The sequence below is a fragment of the Equus quagga genome, chromosome 2 (assembly GCF_021613505.1).
Source record: "Equus quagga isolate Etosha38 chromosome 2, UCLA_HA_Equagga_1.0, whole genome shotgun sequence".
Taxonomy (NCBI): domain Eukaryota; kingdom Metazoa; phylum Chordata; class Mammalia; order Perissodactyla; family Equidae; genus Equus; species Equus quagga.
Window position 1 is genome coordinate 14,919,067 of NC_060268.1, and position 27,913 is coordinate 14,946,979.

The window sequence follows — 27,913 nt, forward strand, 5'->3', positions numbered from 1 at the left end:
CGCGCAGAGTCGGCCGGCTCCGGGGCTGGACCTCAGCCTCTCCCGACCCGGGCCGCCGCCGCGCCAGTGGTGGCTCCGCGTCCCCAAAAGGGGCCCTCCGACTCCTCGCTGGTCCAGTCCGGCGCCGGTTCGTGGAGCCCCGTACAACTCCTGCTGGTCCCCAAACGGGATCCCTCCTTCCCCGAGTTGCGAGCAACTTTCCCCTCTCCCTGTCGCTGCGGTGGCTCGGGGACCGTAGCCGCCGCAGGTAGCTGAACCCGGGCCACGCTCCCCGCGCCTCGGCTGCGCGCGCGTCGGTCGCTGCTGCTGTGGGTGCACGCTGGGGGTCCGGCGCGCTCGGCTCTGCGGGCGAGATGCCCTTGGGACACATCATGAGGCTGGATCTGGAGAAAATCGCCCTGGAGTACATCGTGCCCTGTCTGCACGAGGTTGGCTTCTGCTACCTGGACAACTTCCTAGGCGAGGTGGTGGGCGACTGCGTCCTGGAGCGCGTCAAGCAGCTGCACTGCAGCGGGGCCCTGAGGGACGGCCAGCTGGCCGGGCCGCGCGCCGGCGTCTCCAAGCGGCACCTGCGGGGCGACCAGATCACGTGGATCGGGGGCAACGAGGAGGGCTGCGAGGCCATCAGCTTCCTCCTGTCCCTCATCGACAGGCTGGTCCTGTACTGCGGGAGCCGGCTGGGCAAATACTACGTCAAGGAGAGGTCCAAGGTAGGATGTGCGCGGTTGCCGCGCCGCTCCTGCAGCCCGCGGGGACCGGGGGCACTCGGAGTCCGTTTGTCTCCTTCGCAAGGCTGCAAGCAAACTTTAGCTTTTAATCAAGAAGCAAGAAGTTAGTCTGATTCTCTTTTCCCCCTCTCCTCTGAGCGAAAATCCATGCTAAGGGTCTCAGGTATATAATTATAATGGCCTTCTCTGTTAACTTTGAAATAATGGCTCTGGTGGCTGGTACAAGCCGGACAAGCTGTGACTTTTTGGTCGAAGATATGGGAGGTTCTCGAAGGTCCAAACGAGAGACAGGTGATTAGAAACATTGTGTATTATCCGAGACACACGTGAACTCGTGATCTTAAATGTCTACTTGAAAGTCACATAACATTGCCCTTCAATTACGTTCAGAGCTGATGCCTACAAAAGCACTCTTAAAGAATTCTGGAGACGGTGTGCTTTTGCGAAGTGGCATTTGGTTTGTGAAGTTTGGCAGGTGCGGGAAGAGTTTGACCCGTGAAAGAGTCAAGCTCCTCTTCACTTTTGAGAGCTGCCCTTGGCTTGTTGCACCCAGGACACTAGTTAGATCATCTGCTTGACTGAAAATTCTCTCCTGCTGCTGAGCCCTACATCGCGCCACCTTCCCTTTCCTAACTATCAGTTGATGGGAAAATCACTCAAAAACAGCCAGTTAAGTGATCAGGAGAGGGTAGTCAAGTACCTCTGGAAAGAAACCGTGTTTTTGTTCACACAGTCAGAAGTGACTCTCTGGGTGGTAGTTTATCTTGGAAACGTTTCCAGGTAGATTGGCAGAAATATGGGAACATGTACCACCGTGATGTTGGTGCGTGTACATTACTTTGGCATAGACTAGCTGATCACTGTCTTTCTCCATATAATCCAGCCAGCTTTCCAGTGGCAGTTCTGAGTAATTTGCACTTCTTTTATTGTGGACTGGTCAGGGGGCCCTCAGACCTCTAGGAACTTTAACACAATGAGGCAAAGCCTACCAGTGTGAGAAGGAAGGTGAACAGTCACCTATGTACCATTCTTTAACAACGTTTGTGGTATTTCTCAATTTAAAATTGATCTTGTGATAAAACATATTATTCTTCTGTCTTTTGTCTCATAAGCTGCGAGGAACACTCTTTATTAGCGGCAAGTGGTGGAGACTGGACATGTGTAGAAATGAAGGGGTGGGAGTGGGTGAATGGGGAGAAGTAGATTGCTGTGCACCTTTCAAGCCAGGAGGGCATGAATAGAATCCCTGAAAGCATGCTATTAATCGGATGAAAATAGACTAAATCTTAAAAGAAAATGTGGCTTTCTAAATTTTACTTTGATTTGGGGAAAATTCAGTTAGGTGGACTCTGTAGAAGATTGATGTTAAAATGTTTCTTTACTCTTCTTCCATCGTTTTGGTGGTGGCTAAGAGCCATTTGTCTTGATTAGTTTTGTTTTGCATTAACTGACCTTGCCTGTCTCGGGCAGGCTGGGGGAGGGGAATGGCTAGCCTCTGTGTGGCGAGGTGCTTGAGGGTTCCAACCTGGAAGAGCAGATGGCTTCTTATCAGTTTTTTAAAGTTTCTTTTAAACTTAAGTGTTAGGAATTCCACCCCCCACGCCCTCCTCCCAGCACTCTAGGAACAGAAGTTGCTCTGAGGGAAGTCAGAATGAATCGGTAGAAAGAGGTCACTAACATCTGAAAGTTAAGGATTTCCATTTAGCTTTGACTTAGTAGACAGTGGTAGGGTTTTAGGCTAGAATTTAACTCCTCAAATTGAATGAAAAGCCCTGCGTATGTCGGGCTAAAGAAGAAAAACGATCCGTAGATAGGACTCTTCAATTATGGCTTATCTTCCCGGTAGAACAGATCACTTTTCAGCTAACTTTTCAGTTAACCCTTTCAGCAGGTGACTGTAAATTGAAAAGAGAAAATTCATCTTTTGTCCACTGAAGAGATTTCTTCCATACCCAGATTTCCAGCTTTCCTTCGGCTGTTTTGGCACAAAGCTCTTCATTCCTGCCCTTTAGAAAAATCACCTCTCGATTGGGATCTTCCCTGGCCAGCTAAACCAAATGCAAGCTAGGTTGAGCAAACAATTATTACAGTGAAAAATAAGAAAAAGCTTGATTTGTTTGTATAAAGAAGTTTCCTTAGTAATGTCTTGTGGCCTTAGGTCTCTTGTATGAAGTTCATTATTAAAGCATTGCAGAAACACTTCCAGATTTATGTGAGTTTCACCCTAATTTAACCTTCTTATTTACTTCTCTGCCCTCAGCTGAGCGCCTTCCTCTGTGCTGCTTCCTTCAAGCAGGTTTTCAGTAAAAACGAAATTTTTAAAAGGCAGAATTTGTGCATTTATTTAAAAAATTTGTTTCAACTTTTTATTATGGAAACTTTTGACGTAAGTAAATGTGGAGGGGCTGGTATAATGAGCTTCCATCACCCATTTTCGTATACATTTATTTTAGACCAGTTGTTTTTAGGTACTTTAAATTTCTTGGGGTTATGATTATTAATGTGTTGATCCTAATTGAGTATTTTTTTTCTAGACTTTTAAAGATCCTTGAATAATGTAATCATGTGCTTTATCTGAAAGAAGCAATAGCAACAGCATTGGGAATAAAATAGGAATGTATACTGGACCTAAAATTGAATTGTGGAAGCGTATGGAAAGCAATATTAAAGGGTTCCCCCTCGCTGCCAAAAAAGTTGTCACTGGTCAGAATTTATCTACGTCCACTTTGTTGGAGAAAAATCCAAAGGAGCTGAAGACCCTTTGGGAAAGTAGTTTCCTATAATGTACAGCAGTATGGCGCCCCCTAACTGCAAGCATGGTCATTGCTCTCAGACAATCGAAAGATTTCTTATCTAACTCCCTTTTGGAGAATTTAGACCGTATCCAAGATAAACATTGGTTATAATTTGCTGCTTTTGCTTTGGCTGCCTAGATCATGAAAATGGCTGTTTTCCAGAGAACGTGTAATTTACAGAACCAAAAGTCCTTCTGCTTGGAGCATCTCACTGAAGACTCCCTAGCTTGTAACTCTGGTGATACTAACTACCTTTTCATAAGCAGCTTGCTCTGTCTGGAACTGTGCTAAGCACTTTACAAACACTGTCTGTCTGACTTGGTCTTCAGAACCACCATCTTCAGCAAACTAAGTGATGAAATCATTTGCCCAAGGTCACAAAGTTGGTGTAAGAGGCAGTTTATCATAGGGGTTATGGGGCTTGGGGTTCCCAACCTTGTGGCCTTAGCTAAGTTACTCCGTTTTCACCAAGTGTAAAGTGAGGGATAATAATGTCTTAAAGCTTTTTTGGGGGAAGGGCATTAAATAAGATGATGTGCGTAAAATTCTTAGCAGACTTCTGAGCCTTCATAAATGTTATGAGCCTGTAAATGGGCGATTTGGGATTGAACCCAGTTCTATCTGACTCCAGAGTTTGGGTTCTTGACTGTTAGGCTCCTGCTTTTCATCCTTGCATTTATTTAGCAAGTGTCCGCTCAGTGTGGGGTGCTGTGCGTGGGCTGGGGACACAAAGGTGAACGGGCATGATGCCTGCCTCCCAGAGCTCACATACACATGGACTTCTGAATTGTGGGATCCTCTAGTTCACACTTGATTAATTCTAAGGCTTAAAAAAAGAAAAACAACAAAACGCAAACTCTGAAGCGGGTCAGTTAAGTACATTTGAAGAAGAAAACGGAGTGCTGTGCTAGTGTTTTCCTACTGTTATTTACAGGAAAAGTATCGTTAATAAGCTTGGTTGTTAGGGTCCCTGCCGGAGTGGTTCTGGACGATGGGGTGGTGGGGGTTGTATTGTGAACAGACAGATCGGGTGCTCCCCTGGAAACAGTGCTGAGACGTGATGAAACAGCAGTAAGTTATGAATAAAAGAAAGTGTGTTGCAAAGTGGTAGGTTTGTTCCTTTGTTGTTTAGCAATAACAGTTTCGGCCCACCCGGAATCACATCAGGAATATCCATTACTCAGTGGAGCTTAACATGGTTGCAAACTACTTGAAGCAAAAATGGGATAATGTATTTTGAAGACCAGGATCTCTCTTGGTATCCACGTGCAGGAAGTGCAGTCAGTGTTCACAGAAGGCTGGAGCCGTGACCTGGGAACCAGAAAGGCCTTAACATCCAGGAGTGCTGGCATGTTAGTTCTTTCTCTGGCCCCTTCTGGCCTCCCTCTTTCCTTCTTTGCCTGTGCTTCTCTGCTTTCCCTCCAGCTTTTCTGCTTTTTCTTGCACATGACTCAAGGTGGCTGCCGCACAGTGGCTGCCTCAGCCGCCGTTTGACATCCTCAGAGTCTTGACTACCATTCGAGGCTCCCTGTTCTCATTCCCTGGGAGAAAGTGTGATGGTCTCACTTCGGCTCAGGAGACCGATCAGCCTTGGTTGGGGTGGTAGTGGAGCATGTAGTGTCACACGGGTGTCACACATGTGTCACACGTACGGTTGCTGGGGCCCATGAGAGGTGCAATTCTTCGAGCCTGGGGTTCGAAGAGTTTGACACCATAAAAGGTGTCTTTACAGTTAAAATCTTAAAAATCTTTCTGTGCTTGAAGTATTTTAGGGGGAGGAGGCACTGAGTTTGAAGTGCTGGAACATCTTTCTGTAAGGATGTGAGGATTCCTATAAAAGGTTTTGTATTTAAAAATAACTTAGCTCTTGGAGGAAGGAAATTAATCCAAGGAAATAATTTACAGAATGCAGCCTCAGTGACAGTGAAGTAAGTTCCTCCATTGGGTGAGTTTTCATAGTCTTCTTTGTCTATTTTGTTGAATGACACTTGGGAACAAAGAAAAGAAGGTAGGGGTGTGTGTGTGTGTGCGTGTTTACTTTGTAATTTCTTTTGTTCCATTTTGGACCATTGGTCACTCCAGTACAACCATATCTGCTTGCAGTGAAGTGGGAAATCGGGGGTATTTAATTTATTCATTCACAAATCATTAAATGTCTTCCACCGTGGTAAACGTGTACGTGGATGAGGAAAGGGAGGTGGAACGAGATTATAAAACCATCTAGAGGTACAAACTTCCAGTTATAAATAAGTCACAGGGATGTAATGTACAGCATAGAGAATATGTCATAATATTGTCATAACTTTGCATGATGACAGACGATAACTAGACTTACCATGGTGTTCATTTCGTAATGTATATAAATATCGAATCAGTATGATGTACACCTGAAACTAACATAGTGCTATATGTCAGTTATACTTCAATTAAAAATAAAAGAAGTAAGCTGAAAGTCGAGTGGTGTGAAATAGTTGTCACCAATTTTGGTTTCTCTTTTTCTGGTTAAACAGTCCTGCTTTTACACTGATTAGTCATTTTTGTTTCTCTTCTTCAGACTTTCTCCAAGTTCTCTATTTACTTAAAATGAAGTGACCAAAATCATACAGGACTTTATTTCCTTTTTTTTTTTTTTTTTTTGAGGAAGCCTGGCCCTGAGCTAACATCCGTGCCCATCTTCCTCTACTTTCTATGTGGGATGCCTACCACAGCATGGCTTGGCAAAAGGTGCCATGTCCGCACCCGGGATCCGAACCGGTGAACCCCGGGCCACTGAAGTGGAACGTGCGAGCTTAACCGCTGCGCCACTGGCCCGGCCGCTATACGGGACTTAATGATACAGGTTTTTAGAGCTAGAGAGGTATCAGAAATCACATTCATCAATCCCTCAATCATTCAGCAGTCAAGTCATTTTTATATTTGGAGAGAGGAGGTCTCGAGAAGGGATTGAGGTGAGTCTCGGGCCTGAGCAAAGGTGCTTTAAAGAGAGGGGCTTCCCTGGCTGGGGTTGCTCCATAAGTCAGGTAGATTGGGAGACGCAGTTGGTAGGTTAATTCAGATGTATCAGCATTTTATTTGGGAATGTTAAATATCATTCTGACTTGAAATTGATAAACACCCCTTAGGTGGAATTATGTAGCCTATCTGTGCTTTGGACTTTTGGGGGTTATGAACTATTTCCCTTTTTGACCTTACTCAGCTCAAGGAAAAATTGGAAATTCTTCCCTGATTCTCAACTCTGGCTAGAAGAATTTCAGATTTTGTAGATAACAAGCAGCCTTGCATGTTACAACTCCATCCTGAAAACACACCATGTATGGAAGATGTCTCTGATGAACTTCAAGTAGGGGGTGGGGTTTAACCCATAATGAGCTGAGCACATCTGAGAAGCATCCCTGAGCGCCCAGCCTCCTGCACATCCAGCATCCGGCCAGTCAGGGTAAAGCTCAGAGGGCCCCTCACCCGTGCTCAGTTTGGCAAGACCTCTGCTTTTGATTGATCTTTGTGCCTCTAGTAAATTAAGTGACATTCTGACCCATGTCTATTGAACACCAAGGAGCAGCCTGCAGGTTAGCACTATGGGGCAGGTTGTGAATACTTTGTTAATTATGGCAGCAACAGACTTGATGATTCCTTTGTAGCTGTTAACTAATGTTGCTCTGAGAAATGGGTGTCGTTTTTTCTCTAGGGTTTGTCAAATGCGCGTGTCCTAACAGTAATGATAGTTTAGATGTGTTCTGCTGGGCAACTGCCAGGGGTTCCCAGCGGGTAGCCGAATCCAGAGGCACTGGAATTGTAAATGCGACAGACAAATCATTTTACAATGCCAGACTAAGGAATTCGGCTTTGGCAGTTGGCCAGGAGCCGTTGATTTGGCTCAGATTCAGAGCTGTGTGTCTGTTTGCCAAGCACGATTAGTTAGCCTGCTTCATTGTACATAGAAGGGTACCCTGTTTCCCTCGATTATTTCAATCTTAAACCAGTGTCGAACTTACTTTAATTTTGTATCTTCTTTTGATAGTGATTTGTTGGTGAGTTCCTCTTCTTGCTTGTGGTGAGCTGCTGGTGACTGAGTGTCTCCCCCCCGACCCCCGCCGTCCCCACCCAGTCCCAGCCTTACACACACATGGGTTTGCAGTTGTACCATGCAGGTTTTCAGATCCTGTGCTGGACTCCTTCACTGCCTCCTCACCCTGTCCTCACTGCACAGGAGTTCACCCTCATTAAGTCAAGCCAATGTTTGATTCTTTAGGAGAATAATCAACATTGATCAACACTTCTCAAGTTCTGGAGTAAAGGTACCTATCCCATATTAAATATTACTTTTCCGTCCAAAATGAGGCCAAAATACTATTACCACATAAAAATAATTCCAAAATACAAAGATTCAAGTAATAGGATAGTAGTCTTGATGATTTGCCAGTGGGAAGAAGACAAAATGAAAAACTCAATTCCAGGGGCCGGCCCCGTGGCCGAGTAAAGTTTGCATGCTCTGCTTCGGCGGCCCCGGGTTTCGCTGGTTCGTATCCTGGGCGCAGACATGGCATCGATCAGCAGGGCATGCTGAGGTGGCGTCCCACAGAGCACAACCAGAGGCACTCACAACCAGAATCTACAACTATGTACTGGGGGGCTTTAGGGAGAAGAAGAAATAAATAATAATAATAAAATAAAATCTTAAAGCCAAACAAAACTCAATTCCGGGTGTCAGTGACGTCTGTTTTTGGTTCTCGTAGGGGGACTTGAGGTTGTTTTGAGTATTCTGAGTAATACTCATCTATCTGAGCACCGCTTAGAAGGAGTCGACTGTTTTCAACAGTCTGAACTTCGTGTGGAGCTGGCTCTGTCCCCCAGACGCATGGAACAGAGATGCTGCCCGTGCCCTCCCTCCACCTCCGTTCCCATTTCCACTCATCTGTCTGGTCAACCTGAGGACGCTTACTCAGAAAGCTCAGTACCCCACACAGAATGGACAGTGAGTCTTTCTTTTGGATGGCTTTTTTCCTACTCATATTATTTTGTAGGTTAATTTGAGTGATTTGAGTGAATAAATAACACCTTTTTAAAACAAAAAATCTTGAAGATTCAGGCAGGAACAAGCAATATTATTGGTCAAAATTTGGCCTATTTTGTGCTGTTTTGGCTTTTTGGGTTCACTGTGGAACCTCAAGTTTTGTCTTTTTTAGAACTAAATTTTATTTTGCTTTCCAGTAGAAATCCTTGAGGAGGGAAGTATTTTAAAGAGACGTACTTCAACCATAAATCCTCCTGCCTTTGGTTCCCCCTTCCCCCTAGAATCTATTTCAGTGTAAGTTTGCAAGGGTATATATAAGTGGTCCAAAACCCAGCTCTAATCATGCAGTCTCCATGCTTAAAAAACCCAGCTGCCCTCTCTCCCCATTGTCTACTGTACACGCTGTGAACTTCTGAGCATGTCATTTAAGGCCCTCCACAGCTGACCCTATTTGACCCCATCTGACCCCATCTGACCTTTCTATCCTTAATCTCCCGCTGACTGCCTTCCTTCCCTCCCATTCCCTGAAATGCTAGAAACTGATTGCCAGGCATACTGAGCTTCCTATTGTTTTCTCTTCAAAATCCATCTTCATGCCTTCTCCGTGAAGTCTTCCCTTCTGCTCCCTGGAACTCTGTTGGTGGCTTAATCCAGGCTGCTCTGGTACACTTATTTATTCGGCTGCTTACCCTAGCCTCGCTTTACTTATAAATCCTTGAAGGCAGAGACTCTTGGGCTTGAAATATACTTTTAGTGCCTCGAACAATCCTTTACAATTCATACGTGCTTATTGACTTAATTTCATCTTCAAAAAGAACTTTGATTTCAACGGATGTCAGGGTGTCAAAAAAGCTATAAATAATTTGTTAGGCCAAAAAAAAAAAAAAGAGGTTTTGCAGCATGGTCCCTAAGTTGATGCCAGAATGTTTAAATATTTTATTACATTAACACGCTATGAGGGACTATCTCAAAGGAGGGGCTTTGGCTTTCTAAGGTTTTTTCCTCCGTTCTGAAATTCTCTGCTTGGCCCTAGAAAGGACCAGAGTCACACACAGATCCTGGCAGCTTCTACGTCCAGGTCTGGCTCACAGAAGCCCGAGAAGCCTGGGGCCAGGAGGCTAGAGCCCCTGGTAGGCAGTATCTCGGGACCTCCTTTTCCACTTCTTTAGGAACAAGGTTGATTTTTAGTTTTAATTTTAACTTAATGTAGTCAGCACCTGCTGCTAGGCACTAGGATCCACATTTCGCCTGGTATCTTGTCTCACTGCCATCTTGGGCAAGTCAGTTCTCTGAGCTTCCCTGTCCTCATCTATAACGCGGATACAATAATAAGGATCTACCTCCAGGATTCCAAGGAATTAAATGAAAACTGAGGCTAAAGTTTCATCTGAGAGGGCAAATAGGTGGGTTCAGTACCTCTTATTGGATTCCCGCAGAGAGCAGACTGTACCAACAGTCACACCCTGACGCTGACAGGACCCGATCCTCAGCAATGCTACAGAGTTACAGCTGGAACGTGTCCTGCAGGCTGGGCTGTAGGGCTCGTGCTGTAGAGCCTGTGCCAGGAGCCGCCCCAGGAATTCCTCTCGCTTCCTGCTCTCCCTCCCACCTCCTGTACCCCGAATTAACTCGTGCAGCTGACTAATTGACCTTTACCCTTTCTCATTTAGGGTGAGGCATTACATACAAACTCTTGGTTTTGCCACGAAGTAGCCACAGTTTGCAAAGTGTAGTTGTTGGACCAGCAGCATCAGCATTACCTGGAAATCTGCTGCCAATGCAAATTCTTGGGCTTCTCCCCAAACCTAGTGAATCAGAAACTCGCAAGTCCTCCAGGTGATTCTCATACGTGCTAACATTTGAGAACCATTGAATAAGATGAGTAAGAGGAGGCTACGTAGGGCTGGTGCTGTATCTTCCTACCTGATATTATTGAGAAAATCGGAGTTCAATCAGTTGATCGGATCTGAGCTCATTCATTGCGAAGACGAAAAAATGTAAGTGTTTTCAGTTCATTTGGGACATTTGTGAGAAAAACCCACCACCTATTAACATGTTAAGTACACACACGTGCACACAATTTTTGTATTATTTGTACCAATAAAGTTAATTTTCCAGAACTAGAATTAGAGCAGAATTTGGAATTGATTCTCTCCTGTTGTGTTGAATGAAGGGGAAAAGTCTTTGTTAATGACTCAGAATTGCTCCCCTTCGTGTATCCAGCACGGAGTGCTTCAAGGAGTGCAAGCTGAAGGCACCAGGAAGGATGGGAAAGAATCCTAGTGACTTGGGATGAGCACAAACTGGAAAACAGCGCCTTGTAGCAGTTGAGTCTCTCTGTATTGAGCATCTATTATGTGCTAACTGTGGACCGCACACAGAAGCCTAGGGGGGTTTCTGGCCCTCTGGGGTGAGATGGCTGCCTGAGGGAGGCCCAAGAAGGCTCAGGTGTGGGGCTCTGGGGGGAAAAGCTGACAAATGAATCCAGCTTGACTGGAATCAAAGGTCTGACTAGGTTGAGGTCAGATCACAGCTACCACTTGCCTTTTCCTCCCTCTGCATGGGGGGCCTTGATTTCCCAGTTAAGGGTTTGAGCCTGTATTTGGTAAGCCACGAGAATCATTGGAGCGTCTTGCATTGTTGAGTCGAGGGAAGACAATTTCGTTCATGGGCGGTCTGGAAATAATAGCACCTGTTTTCAGTTAACAGTTTTTTCCTCATATTTTAGAAGCAGGGTTTAGTGGCAGAAAGACCACGCTTAGTTCTATGATGTCCCGAAGTTACTTTGTGTCTCTGACTCTGTTTCCACATTTGTAAAATGGGGCTTATATCTGTCTTGGAGGAACATGGGGACAATTAAATTAACCATCCCTGCTCCCTAGACTCAGAGCCAGGCACTCCTTTATTTCCAGTCCCTTGCTGCTCCCCAAATAGTTTGTACATTTCTCTCGGAAGAACCTTTTTACTTTCCTCTAAGAGGTCTTCTGGATCTCGCCCCTCCTGCAAGACACAGTGGGTGTATACTCAGTGTCTTCTAATTCGTGTTATTTTAGAAAGTTTGGCCTTCAGTGAATTCTCATTAATGTGGTAGAAATAGAGATAAGACGTCTCCTAAACAAGCTTTGCATCTGAGTAAGGGAAATTTATCTCGTCCCTGGGAGTCCTTTGAATTTACCAGGTGCTGGATCTTGTCTTCCCAAGGGAAATGCACTCATGTATTTCCTTTAAAATTTTTTCTTCTAACTTTGAAACAAGCCTGAAAACCTTGGCAGGTGTTGACCCGAGCTAATAAGGAAAGGTCCTGGAGAGGCTCACTTCCTTCCCTAGAAACCTGGGCGGGCCGGGGAACGGCAGCCTGGCGACGAGGCATGAGCTCGTTGCAGACCAGTCGCCTCGGAAGCGGATATGGGCCCTGCAGGCGCCACAGAAAGTTGAGAGTGGGGTTGAGTGTCCTGTAGTGGGAGTAACCAACAAAGACACCTTGGACAGCTGATGCTTAGGGAGTCAGATACTTCAGGCAGAAGCGAAGGAAGGTCTTAGTTCCCTCAAAAGTGGGGTGGGTTGGTTCATGTTCGACATTAGATCAGCGTGATGGTAAATCATGACCATGATGAAGGCCTCACACTCTGCAGTTGGACTGAGTTCGACAAGGCAAGTTACCTACCCTCCTTGTGCCTCAGTTTCCTCATCCGTGAAATGGAGATAATAATGGCTCTTGCCTCTTGCGTTATTAGGAATTTGAATGAGGTAACATTTGTGAAGCACAGAGAACAGTGTCCGCACGTAGTAAGCACCATACCGAAGTTTGCTTGGTCCATAAACGTGCCCACTGAATTTTGTGAGCTCTAATTTTAACCAACTTGCTGTGTGTCATTTCTTTCCTTCAGCAGATATGTTTTTCCAAGGGCTGAAATGCAAATGTAAATACAAGATCTGGTTTCCTGGAAAGTTCTTTAACTTTATATTTTCCAACATAGTTGCAGAGTCCGCTGTTAATACTCTTAAAATTCACTGGGAATTGCAGGTAAAGTGTTTTCCTGGTTTTTCTTATCTGAAGACTATTGGCTTCAAGGCATTTTTCATGACGTGTTTTGATAGGTGACTATTTTTTTTGTATATTACCCATTAATAAAACCTTGTCTCCTCAATTGTAAGTTATCATGGATTCCCTCAAGTATTTTAGGATTCATTTCAGATGAGAGTTTACAGACAACCGGTTTATACTGAATTCTCTGACAGTCCTGCAGTCTCAAACATTCTTTTTGTCTGTTAGGCTCAGAGCCGTTAGAGAGCTACAGGTTTTCTTTTTCTAATAGGGCTGTTTCTCACATCAAAAGAAGTTAAATATTGCGAATTCCTACCTCCATCATTGCCTTAAGGATTACTCCTGAATGAGTTTGTATAGGAATAAGATAACGCCTAGGTTCGTATGATAACTTCCAGGGTTAATGACTTCTCCTGAAGGCGTGTGAGCAGTGTGACTCGGGGGGGGGGTGGCTGCTGCTCACCTTCCCCCTAACCAGGAAATTCAGTGGGACCATATGTGTAAAGCGCCACCATAAAGTGCCACCTGGCTACGTGGGTCTTCAGAATGGCAGCCATTATGATTTGGGGAAAGGTATCAGAATGGATGTGGTTAAATGCCTGTTTTAATGTCCTTACCCCTGGGCCTGGCCGACTTTTGCTGATTTCATAATTGCAAGGAAGCCCTTATTAAAAACATTTCTCTGGTAACTGGAGTGGTGACGGGGGCGGGGGGCTCTCCTGTGCCGGTTCCCTCTGCGGTCTGCCCCGCGGTGTGCTCTCGGGTGTGGGCTGGCTGCCACCCTCACGCAGCGCACGTAGCCCTGTCACTCAGCCGTCACTCTGCTGGCGGAAAGCCAGGCCTCCCTGGGAAGGGCCGCCTTCCCAAACCCAAACAGCCTGTATTGATATGTCGATGTTCCCGGGCCTGTTTACTGTGCTTAATTGCAGGGCTCTGGCTGAATCCCCTCCAACGAGAGGAATTAACCACAATTCAGAAAGGAATGATAATAGTCTCTTTAAATTCCTGGCCTTTGAGAGTTTCAGTGGCTTCTTGGGGGAGGGTGATTCACTCAAGTTCATGCACGAAGTGCAGGATCCTCTGGAATAGAAGCTTGGTCTAGTACAGCTAGACTTTACAGGCCTGTGAACCTTCTGTGATTTTATGAGGACTTCTGTGTGTGTGTGTGCGTGCGTGTGTGTGAGTGCGCGCATGCGTGAGGCCAGCTCTGTAATGTAAGAGTCTCAAGGAACTGTTATCACTGAGCTAGGAGAAGTTTCCAGCGTCTGGGTAGTTGTTGATGGTTGCTTGCATGACCCTGAAGCTAGGACCTCAGAGTAGACTAAAACGGTGAAAAGGTCGACGTGAGGACAGGTCTCCCAGTGAAGATGGCAGATCCCTTGCCCTTGCGGGCACGATGCTGTTGGGGGACCAGAAGGGCCGACAGACCCCCCTCTCCAGAGCAACTGAGAGGGCTATAACTTCTTTTCATTCTCAGAATTACTGAAGTTCCTGCATTACTACAAAATTCAGGTATGGGGGCGTGAGGATTATTGTTCTAAATTGGAGGTGAGGTTATAGGTAGCAGTGTTCTGGGTACCTAGGTTCAAAGAGAGGAATTTTTAGTGTGGATTTAGGGCAAATGAGGAAGGCAGAAGTCGTTCTCACTGTAGAAATAGAATAGTAGAAGACATTTTAATGAATGACTTGGGGTTTGTTGAAAGGCTTGCCTACCTGACAGATGTCTGACTGTCATTCTGAATCTGAATTGTCTGGTCAGATGCTGAAACTTTGGGAAGGGGAACCTGGTAGCTAGACACAGCTCATGTTATTGCCCACCAAAAGCCTATTTCCCATTTCCCCCTCATTTTGTTACTTCAGCCTTTCACTAGAGGCACCAGGAGGAAGGAAAAGCTAGGCTTGCTCTTAACCAATAAGATAGATAATAAGTGAGATGCCAAGATAACTGTTGATAGTTTGCACAAAGTTTCCTACTTTTTTCTTGAAAGCGCTTACATGATCTACAACTGATTTCTTTATGCCAGTCTAGGTGAAGTTAGAATGAATACATAAAAATCCTAAAGCATTTTTTTCTCTTTTTGTTTTTTTTTTGAGGAAGATTAGCCCTGAGCTAACATCTACTGCCAATCCTCCTGTTTTTGCTGAGGAAGACTGGCCCTGAGCTAACATCTGTGCCCATCTTCCTCTACTTTATATGTGGGAGGCCTGCCACAGCATGGCTTGATAAGCAGCATGTGGGTCTGCACCCGGGGTCTGAATCAGCAAACCCCGGGCCACCGAAACAGAACTGGCAAACTTAACCGCTGTGCCACCTGGCCGGCCCCTTAAAAAACTTTTTATGCATCTGAGCTGTTCGTCATCACATGACAGCTTACTTTTTGGTTCAATGTCATAGGAAAGATGGGACGGGCAGCAAAGTGAACTTTGTTCAGTGGCATTTTCTTGAACTCTTGGAGAAAGCCTTGCACAGTTGCTATCATCTTGTAAAGATGCCTTATGAATATAGTGCTTTAGGAATTTAAGTGACATTGGTGGGTCCCACAAGATATCCTTGAAGATTACACACTCCTGAACAGGAAAGATGAAGAAAGGCTAAAGCAATAATTCCAGTTTGCTTTCCATGTCCTCTGGATTTAAATTCGTTGCCCCTGTGAAGGATTTTTGGAGTTCTCTTATCTCATCCCTTGTCGGAGCCAAGTGGAAAATAGTGGAAAATGACATTTTGGCTTAATTTATCTTTAGATCTTTTTTTTTTTTGGTGAGGAAGATTAACCCTGAGCTAACATCTGTGCCCATCTTCCTCTATTTTATATGTGGGACGCCTGCCACAGCATGACTTGATAAATGGTGTGTGGGTCACGCCTAGGATCCAAACCTGCGAACTTGGGCTGCCGAAGCAGAGTGCGCAGACTTAACCACTATGCCACCGGGCTGGTCCCTAGATTTTTTTTTAAAAGAGCAAAACTTGCAAAGGTCATTCTTCTTCTAGTTTTTCTCTCACTCCAGCCTCTCCTATGGTGCACCTGCATATAGCAGTTTGAATTCTTAAAGATTTTTTATTTTTGTTTTTCTTTTTAAAAGCACACCATATGTGCCTTTTTTCCACTTACTAACAAACCGCCCATGCCCCCTGATGAATTACCAAATAGTGTCCCTTCCTCATGGATGCCTTTATGAATATGGGACATAAAGGTACAACCATGGGGCTGCTCTGCTCACTGTCCACATTAAATGTAAGTGTTAAAATATGTGTGAACACAAATGTCCCAGAAAAATAAGCCTGGGAGTATAGCCTTCAGCTCCTCCACCTACAGCTGATTAGAAACATTGGAAGTTTGTTACCTAGGCTGTTGTCACCCGAATATAAATTAGACCCATTTCTGGCCAGAAAACTTCGGCTGTTACATTCTCCACTCTGATGAGTTGCTAGGCTGTTTCTCCAAGCCGAAGAAGGTGCGTGGTCTCATGTCTTTCTTCTCAAGTCTTTACACATCTAATTCGCTGCACAGTAAGCGTCTTATGATGGAGAGGAGAAGGATCTGGGGTCCCCATTGCTCTGTCCAGAGCAGACATGAGGGAAGGAGTAGAGGGGAGGGAGGTGTGGAGGAGGCGTGTGGAGTGCGGATGGCGCTGGAGGATGGGGCTGTGCCTTGGGACAGGAAGCGTCTGAGCCTGGTGAGGAGAGACGGGGACGGTGCCCACTTGGAGCTCCAGAGCTATTGCAGAGTAGCCTGACTTCTTAGGAGACCTTAGACGGCGATCTCAAAATTCGACCGGATGTATTTTTTGTGGCCCTGATTTAAAAATTGGGGTCAAAAATATTCAGGACAGTTTATATACAGATCCCGTTCGGTTGCCTGCTACTCTGCTAAAATCTGAAGATTTTGTAACACTGGGCCCTCACTGCAAAGGGCAGCAGATTCCCTGGTGTGGTAGCATCGCACGTAGTTCAGAGTTCTGACTCATAGAAACCTGATTGGCTACAGGCATTTAGGTTACTTGCCAACGCCCAAAGCTGTTGGAGTTTGCCAGCCTGGATTTGAAGTCACAACGCACTTAAGTAGAATTGGATTCCTGAAGGGGAGACATTCTGGAGCCCCAGGTGGGGGGAAGACAACGAGCATATCATCAGGTTTAACAATAGCCAACGTTAACCAGCAGTTAGTGGGTGCAGGCCTGCACTACACATTTTAATGGATCGTCTCCTTATTCCTCATAAACCCATTTCACAGATGAGAAAACTGAGGTGTAAAGAGGTTAAGTACAGGTTATTCTGTACTCAGGTTGCATTTTATTGAAAGTATGTTCTGCTCGAGACCATTCATAATTCAAAACAAATCCTTACAAATTTTGCCTGGTATTTCTGCTTAGCAGGTAGAGGGGGCTAGCATTTGGCAGTGGACCGAAATACCAGTTGAAAGGTCACTCAATCAGACAGCTTTGAAATTATGCTATTCTTGACAATTTTTAAAAATGGATTCACATTTATTGCAAATTTTGCAAATAAAATGAGAGCATTAAAATCAGCATTTTAATTTACTGAGTTAAAATTCACGTAAATGCCACCTTATTATAACTTGTTTAAGGTCAAGTCATACTAATGAATCTGACTCCAAAGTCATGAGAGATGTAAAATACAATTCTATAAAAATCTCTTGGGGCCAGCCCGGTAGCGCAGCAGTTAAGTTCACATGTTCAGCTTCGGCCGCTGGGGGTTCGCTAGTTTGGATCCTGGGTACGGACACGGCACTGCTTGTCAAGCCATGCTGTGGTAGGCATCCCACATATAAAGTGGAGGAAGATGGACACAGATGTGAGCTCAGGGCCAGTCTTCCTCAGCAAAAACAGGAGGATTGGTGGCAGATGTTAGCTCAGGGCTATTCTTCTTCTTCAAAAAATCTCTTGTTGATTGTTGTTAGATAAGTGCTGAGTCTAACTGGAGGCTGGGCTGGGGCACGTGTACCCCTTCCCAGCTGTGGATCTAAAATGATCGTCATTGCTGAATGGACAGTGGAGGTCACCGACACCAACTTTTTGAAATGGTTTATACATGCGATCTAGCATTGGAACGGACATCCTGGACTTTAATTTTTCAACTTTACCTTTGGGATTAATGAGACATGGTTTTTTATGAAACCAGCTTGACAATAACTGTAACAGATCCACTGTTTTCCACCTGTGGCATTTGGGGAGCAGATTTTGTGACTTGGATTTGGCTGTATATCTGTGGACATCTTCAGAGAATCCGTACATGTGCCCTGCCTCAACGTGGCTGCCTAGGTGTCTGGAGCACACATCTCTGGTCTGGAGCCAGCCTGGGAGGGGTTCACCCCTCTGCTCATTTCCTTTCGCTACAAAGCTGTGGAGAGGCCTCTGGGGATGGTGGGAGGGGGGGTCCACAGTGAGGTCAGAGGAAGGAATGGTGAATGCATAAGGGGACCTGTGGATTTATCTGTACATCCAAGTACAGGACTATATTGTATAGTATATGTGCTATTGTAGGTCACACTAACATGTTATTAAACCTCAGTGAATTTCAAATATTAATCCAGTCAGGAAATTTTGGCAAATAAACAGTCTACAGTAGATGTGGCATCCTTCCTATCCTCCTGATCAGTGTCATTGTTAATTGCCTGGCATATTTATCACATGATCATTGAAGTAGTCTGGCCCCCGTTCTTACTGTTCTGAAGCATTCTCCTCCTTTATACCGTCTGAATCCCTTCCTGGACTCGTTGAGGTCTCGATAGCAGCGCGTTTGACCCGATCAGTTTCCGGGGTTTGTTTTTGCCCCGTGCACAAATTGGCACAGAAGTGTGTGACTCGTCATTGAAGTGAGTCTTGCTTCTCAGTGCATCCTTAGCCTCCTGGTTTTGGACTGTGTCAAAGACCAATCAGTAGTTGGGAATGTGCCCAAGCCAAGACCCATCTCCAATGGCTCTTGTCCAGAAAACACTGATAAAATTGGCCTGTGTCATTTTGACAGGCCCACCGAGGCCCACAATGATTTCCTTCCATTGTTTCAGACTTGATGCTGTGGCTTCAGGAACAAGGAGAACGGGTGAAGATTCACTCTGGCCAGAAAAATTCTCTGTTCCTCTCGCTTAAGCAATCAGATACTTTGCTGACAATTAGGAGTTTTAGCCTCCTAATAAATCCCCTGGAATGTGCTAGCTCCTTCTCTGTGTGTGTTTTATAGATGCTGCAATTTGTAAGGACTATATTGTTATGAGTTTGTATCTGTTTTTTCAGTGTTTAAGCTGAGTGCTGAGGCAGATGAATACTTCACAGTGCCCTGAGGAACTCTGTTGCGTTTTCTGGGGCTGATGCTTAGATCAAGTCTTAAATCTTCTCGGACTTTCAGAGGCCATATAACCCAAGCCCCTCTTTATACAAAAGAAACCGAGCCTGGGTTCACACGATCAGTTGCAGAGTGAACTAGATGGCAGGCATCCAGACCGCTGACCTTTTCCTTAGAGTGGAGCTGTTTAAGAATGTAAGATTGTGTAGCGTTGATGGAGCACTTTTTCTTTTCAAGCCTTCACAGTGGGGAGAGGCTGAGATGGTGGGGAATCCAGGCTGTAATTGTTTGTGGCTTAAGTGACTTTCATTATTGGCTCAGTGGTGGCTCTTAGAATCCTAATAGCTGCTTCCAGGGATGGGTAATTACCGCATCCTCATCCTCACAGGTGACTTCTTTTATCTCTTCTTCCCCAGCTAGGCCCATCATTTCTGTCTGCTGCCAATCACCTTTCCCCAAGCCATCCTTTGCTTGGTGGTACCATCATTTGTTAAATCTTGATTGCAGTAGCCTCAAAATTCCACCTTCTGGAAGATGTTCAAGCTAACAGCCTAACTTCAGCTCTAAGGCGACATTGCATTCATGTTTTAGATGTTCAAAGGCAGGATGTGGGGATTGCTAGCTGAATGGGGGTATAAAGTTTGAGAGAGATGGTGATTTAAGCTTTAAGTTCATTGCAGAGCTAAGTGACCGTTCAGCCTTATTATTCCAGTATGCAGTGTGTGTGAAGCCTTTAAAGCTCCATGCCTAGTTCAAGTTTTCAACGCTACCATGGGAGTGGCCCCCACAGCATCGAAGCTGATTCATAGAGCCATTAGAGCACAGCTTTGGGCCTCTACCTGACTGATCCTTTAAGCAATGAGACTGCCCTGGCATTTATAAGGGAAAGTACAAACTGGATTGCTACATGCATGTTTGAAGAGATGTTTTTAAAATGACAGAAATCTCTATTGATCTAGGTAGAACGTAAACTTACTCTTTAGAGGAAAGAGTCATTTGCTAATTCATTTATTTATTTATCTATCAGATTTTAAACAGACACCTTCCATGTGTCAGGCACTGTTCTAGTAGAATACATCAACAAACAAAACGGGAAAAATAGCCCTTTCCTCATCTTCTGTTGCCAGTTCCAGTAGTTCCAGTATCTTTCCTGCATATATCTCATGCCTATAAAAATATTTTAGAAATAGGGCAGTGTCCTGTGAAAAGAACTAGCTTTTTGCACTTTGCCTATATTTCTCTACTCCTTGCTGTAATTTTTCCATGGAACAATTAGAGATTTGTTACTCTCTTAATAGTAATCCTCTGATAGTAATTTCCGGAAGGATTGTTGGTATGGCTTCCTCCACCATTGTTCTAAGACAGTGGGTGATTCAGTGATTCGGGAGTCCTTGTTGAGTAAGCATAACCCCTAAACTCCATATGGAGCGATTCTGAATTTGTGGGTCTAGGGTGGGAACCCAGAACCTGCTTTTTCCAAAAGGAGCATTGAAGAAAGCTCCTAATGACAATGTAGATGCGTTACTGTCTAAAATGTTTTAGAGCTATGGAAATATTGTTGACCCACTTTCCACTGGGCTGAGCCATGAGGTGTTACTTGGCTGTTAATCTTACATGCTGAGGAGTCCAAATTTATGTACTGTACCTGCAATTAAGAAGCCAGCAGGGGGCTGGCCCCGTGGCCGAGTGGTTAAGTTCGCGCGCTCCGCTGCAGGCGGCCCAGTGTTTCGTTGGTTTGAATCCTGGGCGCGGACATGGCACTGCTCGTCAGACCACGCTGAGGCAGCGTCCCACATGCCACAACTAGAACCCACAACGAAGAATACACAACTATGTACCGGGGGGCTTTGGGGAGAAAAAGGAAAAAATAAAAAATCTTTAAAAAAAAAAAAAAAGAAAAGAAGCCAGCAGCCACCTATAAATGTCCCATAGCACCCAAGGAGACTGTGTTACTCAGCTGTTCACCAGTGGGAGAAGGTTGTTTCAGCTTTGTTAACCAGCTTTCTTGGGATTTCTCCATAGGCAATGGTGGCTTGCTACCCGGGAAATGGAACAGGTTATGTTCGACATGTAGACAACCCCAACGGTGACGGCCGCTGCATCACCTGCATCTACTATCTGAACAAGAATTGGGATGCCAAGGTACTTTGGAATAATGGGAGGAGAGTGTGGGGTTAGAAACTGTAGGAAAGGAACTCAGATGACTCAGAGATGGGTTAGGAGTTCATAATTCCTGCTGATAAAGCTTTTCTATTTTACGTTTTCCTTTTTCCCCTCCCATGGTATTAGTACTTAAGCTGATGAGATGAAAATAATGGATATAAAGTTAATTTGATGGAGGGTACGTAGGGTCGTTATTAGGTTAGAAGAGAATTTCTTATTTTAGGAATGGCAATCAATGTTTTTAGTCTTATCCAGAGCTGAGATGACTGTCAATGCAGAATAAGATATATACTTTTCCCTTCCAGCAGCAACATTGAGCGGATTCCACAAAAATAGAACTGTGGGCTATAAAATCATCCCCAAGCGAGGTTTCCCACACAGTCCGTTCTCTTGGGGTGATACATCTCATTGGTGGCTGCTTGCCATGGTTTACTACAGTTGTGAATGCCAGAGGCTTTATGGCTGATTTTTATATTTTGGAACTTATAGATAGATAGCGATATGAAGTCTGGTTCCACGCTTACAAACGTTTGTCTGGAATTTGTATGCTTTCTGAAAGTTAAGGATGATTTAGGAGTCTGAGAAGTCAGAGAACTGTTCAAGCTTATTTGGCTTTTGGACCTTCTGCATCTCCATTTCCTGTTCATTAGGGCAGATGCTAATAATGCAGGGATATTTTATCTGGGGTCAGAAAAACTAAAGCTGGGAAGCCAGGGAATCAGTGACAAGGCTCGTCTTTTCTCCCTGTTTCGTAACATGACTGGAATATATTCCTTAGTTGTCCTGTAAAATCTTGAAAGGTGATGTTATAGGCAAAAGAATAGAGTTGTCAGATCAGTGATAATAAATTGCAAAGTTTGAAATCGTTGAACAAATATTTGAGTGCCTGCTAGAGCCGGGCCCTGAGCCTGAGGCCTGGACTCTCCCTTGGTGTGGGTCTTCCATTAGGACAGATCGGGAATACGTGTAAAAAAAGTAATTCAAGAAAGACAGTGATATATGTAATAAGATGCAGATAAGGAAGCCTGAGAGTTCAGAAAAAAGAACATGTAACTTCCAACTGATGAGATCGCATAGGAGCTGGAGGAGTTCAAAAGAAAGCTGTAAATTCTACTTGAAGGGGATGTTATGCGTGATGACTACCCTAGAAAGCTGTTAATGTTAGATTGAACCGTATGAAATTGCTGGGGGGTTTTGTAGGTCAAAAACAGTCAAATACTGGCAATTCTGTCTGATTCCACCTAATAGTACTCCATTTTGTATCCGTGGGCTTCATGATTGTGGGGGTGGGAAGGCTTCATTTGGTCTCAGGTGAATAAGGAGATGGGTCTTGCCAAGTCTGAAATAAAATTTAGTACAAAGTAAAAGGTTGAAGTAAAAATTTGGAGTAGTACACACTTGGAGTGGAGGTTGAAAGATGGCATGGTTTCTAGACGAGGCTGAAATATCATTGTTAATTAACTATGTGTAAGGCCAGGAAATAATCCACCTTCTTTGTGGCCCTCAGTTACACGGTGGGGTCCTGCGGATATTTCCAGAAGGGAAATCATTCATAGCGGATGTGGAGCCCATTTTTGACAGACTCTTATTCTTCTGGTCAGACCGCAGGAACCCACATGAAGTCCAGCCTTCCTATGCGACCAGGTAATAGTCGGGGCCACGCTTCCTCTTGAGAAGCCTCTCGTACAAACCCCAGTCCCCGGAGAATTCTCTAAACTCATGTCCTGTGCACATGAGGGACCAACCACACCCCAAAGCTGAGAGCAAACCTGTTTGAAATCAGTAAAAATTGAACGGGAAACTTTGGGTTCTTTAGTACACAAAACCTAACGTCAGTTTGAACTAGCAACACATCGTTTTCCATTAGTGAGCATATTGGATTCCAAATTTCCCGGGATGTTTTTCTCTTCTCTCCTTTCTCCCCCACCACTTCTTGAAACCCCCTGGAATTGAACTACCTCCAGAGAATGTCAGCGGTCACAGATCGGGAATTCTGTCTGGTCAACTCTGGATGAGTTTACAGGTTGCTGTTGCAAGCAGAGAAGGAACCTTGAGAAAAGAAAGAGGACTTCGTCCTGACTTCTTTTCCTTTTTACCCTTTCCTTAGCTTAAAATTGGTTTGGGCTCACTGTATTCATTGTGTTCCAAGAATTGGATTTTTAAAAATCCTTTCTTGAGATCATGCACGGGAAGATTTTAGGAGTAACGGAACAACTTAGTATTGTTTAGTATTAATCTAGAGACCCTTGACATAATCTTAATTTCAAATTCTGCCTCACACTTACCTTTGTTTTATGGCCAAAGCTGTAAACCAGGAGGTATTGGAGGCCGGCGGTATCTGGTGCGGCTTGAATTGGGAATAGTGGTTGGGGGCAGGGAGAGAGAACTTGCCTAGAAGGATAATGACTAAACCTTAACAAGCCTAATTAAATTAAAATCACATGTGTAACGTGCCTAAGATTTATAAGTATCCCCCTCCAGAAATCACAGATCTGAGCCCCACACAGGGTTGCATATTAAATGTCAAATTGGAATGTGCCCTAGGTGAGCAGGTAACTAATTCTACCACCAAATCTGCTTGTGGCTTGTTTAATGGGGTACAGTAATTGGACTGTGTCATTCATGCCAGAATTCCCTTCTTGTTCCTAGTCCTTTGATGACCAAAGTCACAAGGGAAACGTTAGGAAATGTTGATGGGAAGCCCTTGAAAAAAAAATCAAGTGCTATAGAAATTCTAGTAGCTAATAATAATTGTAAAATGAAACTTTTTGAAAATTCACGCCTGAAATGATGGCTATTACAGTCTTTCTTATAGATGGAATAAAGGAAGTTAATGGGAATGCAGTAGATAGCTTGAGGGCATCCGTTACTCCATTGCATCTTTGCCTCAGTGTCCAAAACTAAAGAAAGCAAGCCATGCGTTTTAAGGGTCCTGTCATTTAAATAAGTTATTCTTCAAAGCTTCACCCAGATGTCACCTCCTCTTCTCTGTGCTCTCCCCACCAACTTGGGTTTCCCAGTCTTTGGCAGAATGTCTCCCTTCTAGTCCTTTCTGTGTAGATCATCTTGACTTGTTACATTATTTCTTAAGTTGCCTGTCTCCCCTGCTGGAGCCTGTGCTCTTAGGGAAAGAGGCAGATGTATTCGCGTGGTCATTTGAATTCCCATTGCCCAGGATAATGCCCGGCACATACTTGGAATTCCTTACATATTTTATTACATTTAAATAGAATTGAAACCAGAGAAGTTTATTTTAAATTAAAATTAGGATGGACTTCTAATAATAGAGAACACTTTAAATGTTGGCTTTACAAATGACTCTCATGTGAGACTTACAGTATTTTTAATTTTTTTGGTAATATTTTTAAACATATATCTGCTTATTTTTCACAGATACGCTATGACTGTTTGGTACTTTGATGCTGAAGAAAGGGCAGAAGCCAAAAAGAAATTCAGGAATTTAACTAGTATGTGTTTGATATTTTTCTGTGATTTTTGATCAAATCGTTCCATTTTATATATATTCTAATATACTCTGTTCAGTCTCAGCTGTGGCTTAGCTTCCTATAATGACATCTTGATGGGCTTAATCCTGAAACTCTGGCCTTAGCTCTGCTGGAAAAATCAGACAAAAAGGACATCCCCCGTGAATGCCCACTGATTGGTGACCGTTTATAATAGATGGGAAAGAGTTTACTTGTTATCATTAATATTCACCTATCAAACATAACATTAAATTTTGCTCATGATTTTGGCACATGAAGGAAATACATTGGAACCCAGCTATAATGGTTAATTTGTTATATTGGTATGGGACCATACTCTCAATATAAAAACTGGGCTCGTGTAATGTAAACTGCGTATGATCTAACACCATTCCTGTCCCATCCAGTCAGTATCGTAAGGCCGCATTTCCCAAATGGTGCTGTTAATCGGGTAAGTTGATTTGCAAGAAGATATATTCCTGGTCTCCAAAATGTGGGAAATATTACATACTGTATCCCTCTCTTGAAGAGTCACAGTGCTCATTGGCATATTAATCAAGAAAAAGGAATCTAAGAAATCCTGCAGTAAAGTTATAGGTCACCTTGCCTAACCCATGACTCATTTGTACTGAATATCTATTAATAACAAAGAAAACACTTTTTGCTAAGCCCTATCAGGAAGCACTTTGCTCAGCTTTGTTCTGTAAAATGGGAAATATTTACTGGAGGCTTTTGGGGTGACATTTGTGACATTAAACTCATCAGATCTGGCTCCTTACCCTCTTCATTTTCTTTTCTGTCCCCAACCCAGGAAAAACTGAATCTTCCCTCACTGAAGACTGACCGAGCTCTGAAATCCGCTGGCCTCATTCCTTTTAGTAACAGTTCCTGAATTCCCTTTAAGAGTTGAGATCCAAAGAAGGCCTCTTCAGTGACTCGGTGACAAGAACCCCCCCTATTGCTTGCATCATTCACATCCCTGTCTTGCCAATGGTACTTTGGGTTTTCTTGCCAAGACCTCATCCACCTTCAGACACTCTCTTTGCCAGATGAACTCATTTGCTAACCCCAGAAATACCTGCAGACGACCTAGCTGGCCAGTGGTTTAACTGATAGCTTTGGAAATACTGGCCATCAAAAGAAGCGCTTGGAACCACGGGCGAGGGAATGAATCCTACTTGCACTTTATGTATGCTTCCTGATTTGAAAGGAGGAATTTGCAAAGAAGAAAAATGGTGACAGATGCCACCAAGAGGCATCATTGAAGCCTTAACAGCAGGAAACAGAAATTTGTGTCATCTGAACAATTTCAGATGTTCTTAATCCAGGGCTGTTGGGGTTTCTGGAGAATTATTACAACTTAGTGACGTTATTACCTCTAGAAAGGGCTGCTGTCATAGTCATCAATTTTTAAGTATCCTGTGGGTAGACACTCCTTTTTCTGGTCCTACAACCTGGACTTTCTGTCTCTGCCTCATTTTGCTGAAAATACAACTTTCTGATCACAGATGACAACACCATTTATTTTCTGTTTTTACTTCTTACTTAGAGAACCTAATTCCCCAGAGGCAAAAACTAGACATTAGTCGTTTTGCTTGCTTTGTTGAAATGGAATTTGAATTTAAGTTAAAGGGAAAAAATCTAGCTGGTAGTTTAGAGTCAACAAGCTCTGATGTCAAAAGACCTGGGTCTCCCAACGTACAATAAACATGTGCATCTTGAGCAGTTTGAGAGTGGAGATGGAGTTGGGAATGTGGGCATTCCTGTTTCTCAGTTTTCCTTTTTGAGGAACTCACCCTTCCCTTTAACAAAATAAGAAAATAACAAAAAGTAGGCTGTTGTATTTTAAAAAGGAAATGGAAATAAAACAAAAAATCCTGAAAAGCTGTTGGAGTTCTTCCACGTTTTCTGTCCCCAATAGCGTTATTTCAACAGACTTGACTCTCCAGATCCACTGAGATTGGCAGTGTGGCCAGAATCTTGGAATTTGCTAGAACTGTGGAAGGTTCTACTATTGCGGTAAGCACAGATAATGCTGCCTCAAAAACTCTGTGTCAAGCACCTATTTTATGAAAGTTACTCTTCCTAGGTTTCAATTCCATTTTCATATTTTCAAAATCCCTTTAATTTCTTGCTTGAAAAATCCCATGAACATTAAAGAGCCAAAAATATTTTCTTTTGCCCTTTACAGCTATATAGACTTTCCAAGAAAGAAGCTTATTTTTTCTATTTCTGGTTTTGGAAAGTTTCCAGATAAGACTTGTTTTGATTTTCACGATGGCTCTATTTTTTCCCATAGTGCTTATCAACTTCTCACTTACTATGTAATTGACTTATTTATTATGTTTATTGTGTTGTATCCTTCCTCTAGAGAGTAAGCACAATGAAGACAGGGATTTTTGTATGTTTTTAATCAATGGAATGTATTCCCAGCACCTAAAATAGTGCCTGACACACAGTAAGGGCTCAGTAAATACTTGTCGAATAAAGTCGCTCTCCTTCCTTAGCGTTGTAATGGTTTGCTTCATTTCCTCCATCTTTGGCAGGAAGGGCTTGCTAGAATTTTTGCATACACATGTTTCTCTCATTGTTGACTTACAAATTTAAACTCAGAGTTTTAGAATGCTTTGGACATAGTGTCATTTCACATTTGTTTACCTGTTTGAACAACGGTCATTGACCACTATGAATCTGAAAATGGAACAAAGGAGAATTCTGCCCTTCGCTATCCTGGGACTGGAGGAGTGATGTGAGAGTAGCTTCAGATAGGTCAGAGTACCTTCCTCCTTCGGAACAATTTTGAAAAACTTCAATAGGAGAGAAAGAAAGAGGGTTGTTTATTAGGAATTTTATATTTTGTAAAATTGTAACTTTTTCCCCACAATTACTAGTGTCATGAGAGTGATAGTGACAATGTTCTGAAAGAATATCATGTTCCAATAGTATGTCTTGTATCTTTCATTTTAGTCAATATTTTCCCTTGCCAAAAGATCTGACCTCTTAGGCCTCGCTTATTCCTTTCAGATAAACGTCCTATAAACTAATAAACAACGTAACAAATCAATTTTTAATGCACTGATTTTTCATGGCTGACTTTGAGTCCTGGAAGATGAATCTGGAAAATACGACTCTGATAGTGTCTGCTTTTTGCTTCTCTCTTTGACAGCCCACTTAGGGGAGGACTTAGCCTTGCCGAAGAAACGTTATTTGGCAAATAATCTGATCAATTTCCTGTATATTCCTGGCAATGAAATGTTAAGAGCCTACCTCAGTGTTACGTCACCTATATAGTGCAGAGTCCTTGGCAGGAGATTAAATTTTGAACCAAAGATCCAATTTCATGGAGATAAAAAGTCTTACCTAAGTGCATTAAATAGATCTGTAG

The 27,913-nt window shown here is 43.6% G+C and overlaps 1 protein-coding gene across 1 annotated transcript; it reads left to right on the forward strand.

Moving 5' to 3' along the window:
- Positions 1-27,592, forward strand: EGLN3 (egl-9 family hypoxia inducible factor 3). Its single transcript, XM_046653919.1, has 5 exons — positions 1-710; positions 20,903-21,022; positions 22,551-22,687; positions 24,437-24,510; positions 25,340-27,592. The coding sequence occupies exons 1-5, from the start codon at positions 354-356 to the stop codon at positions 25,369-25,371; spliced, it is 720 nt and encodes a 239-aa protein (XP_046509875.1). The 5' UTR covers positions 1-353; the 3' UTR covers positions 25,372-27,592.
- The last annotated feature ends 321 nt before the right edge of the window (positions 27,593-27,913 follow it).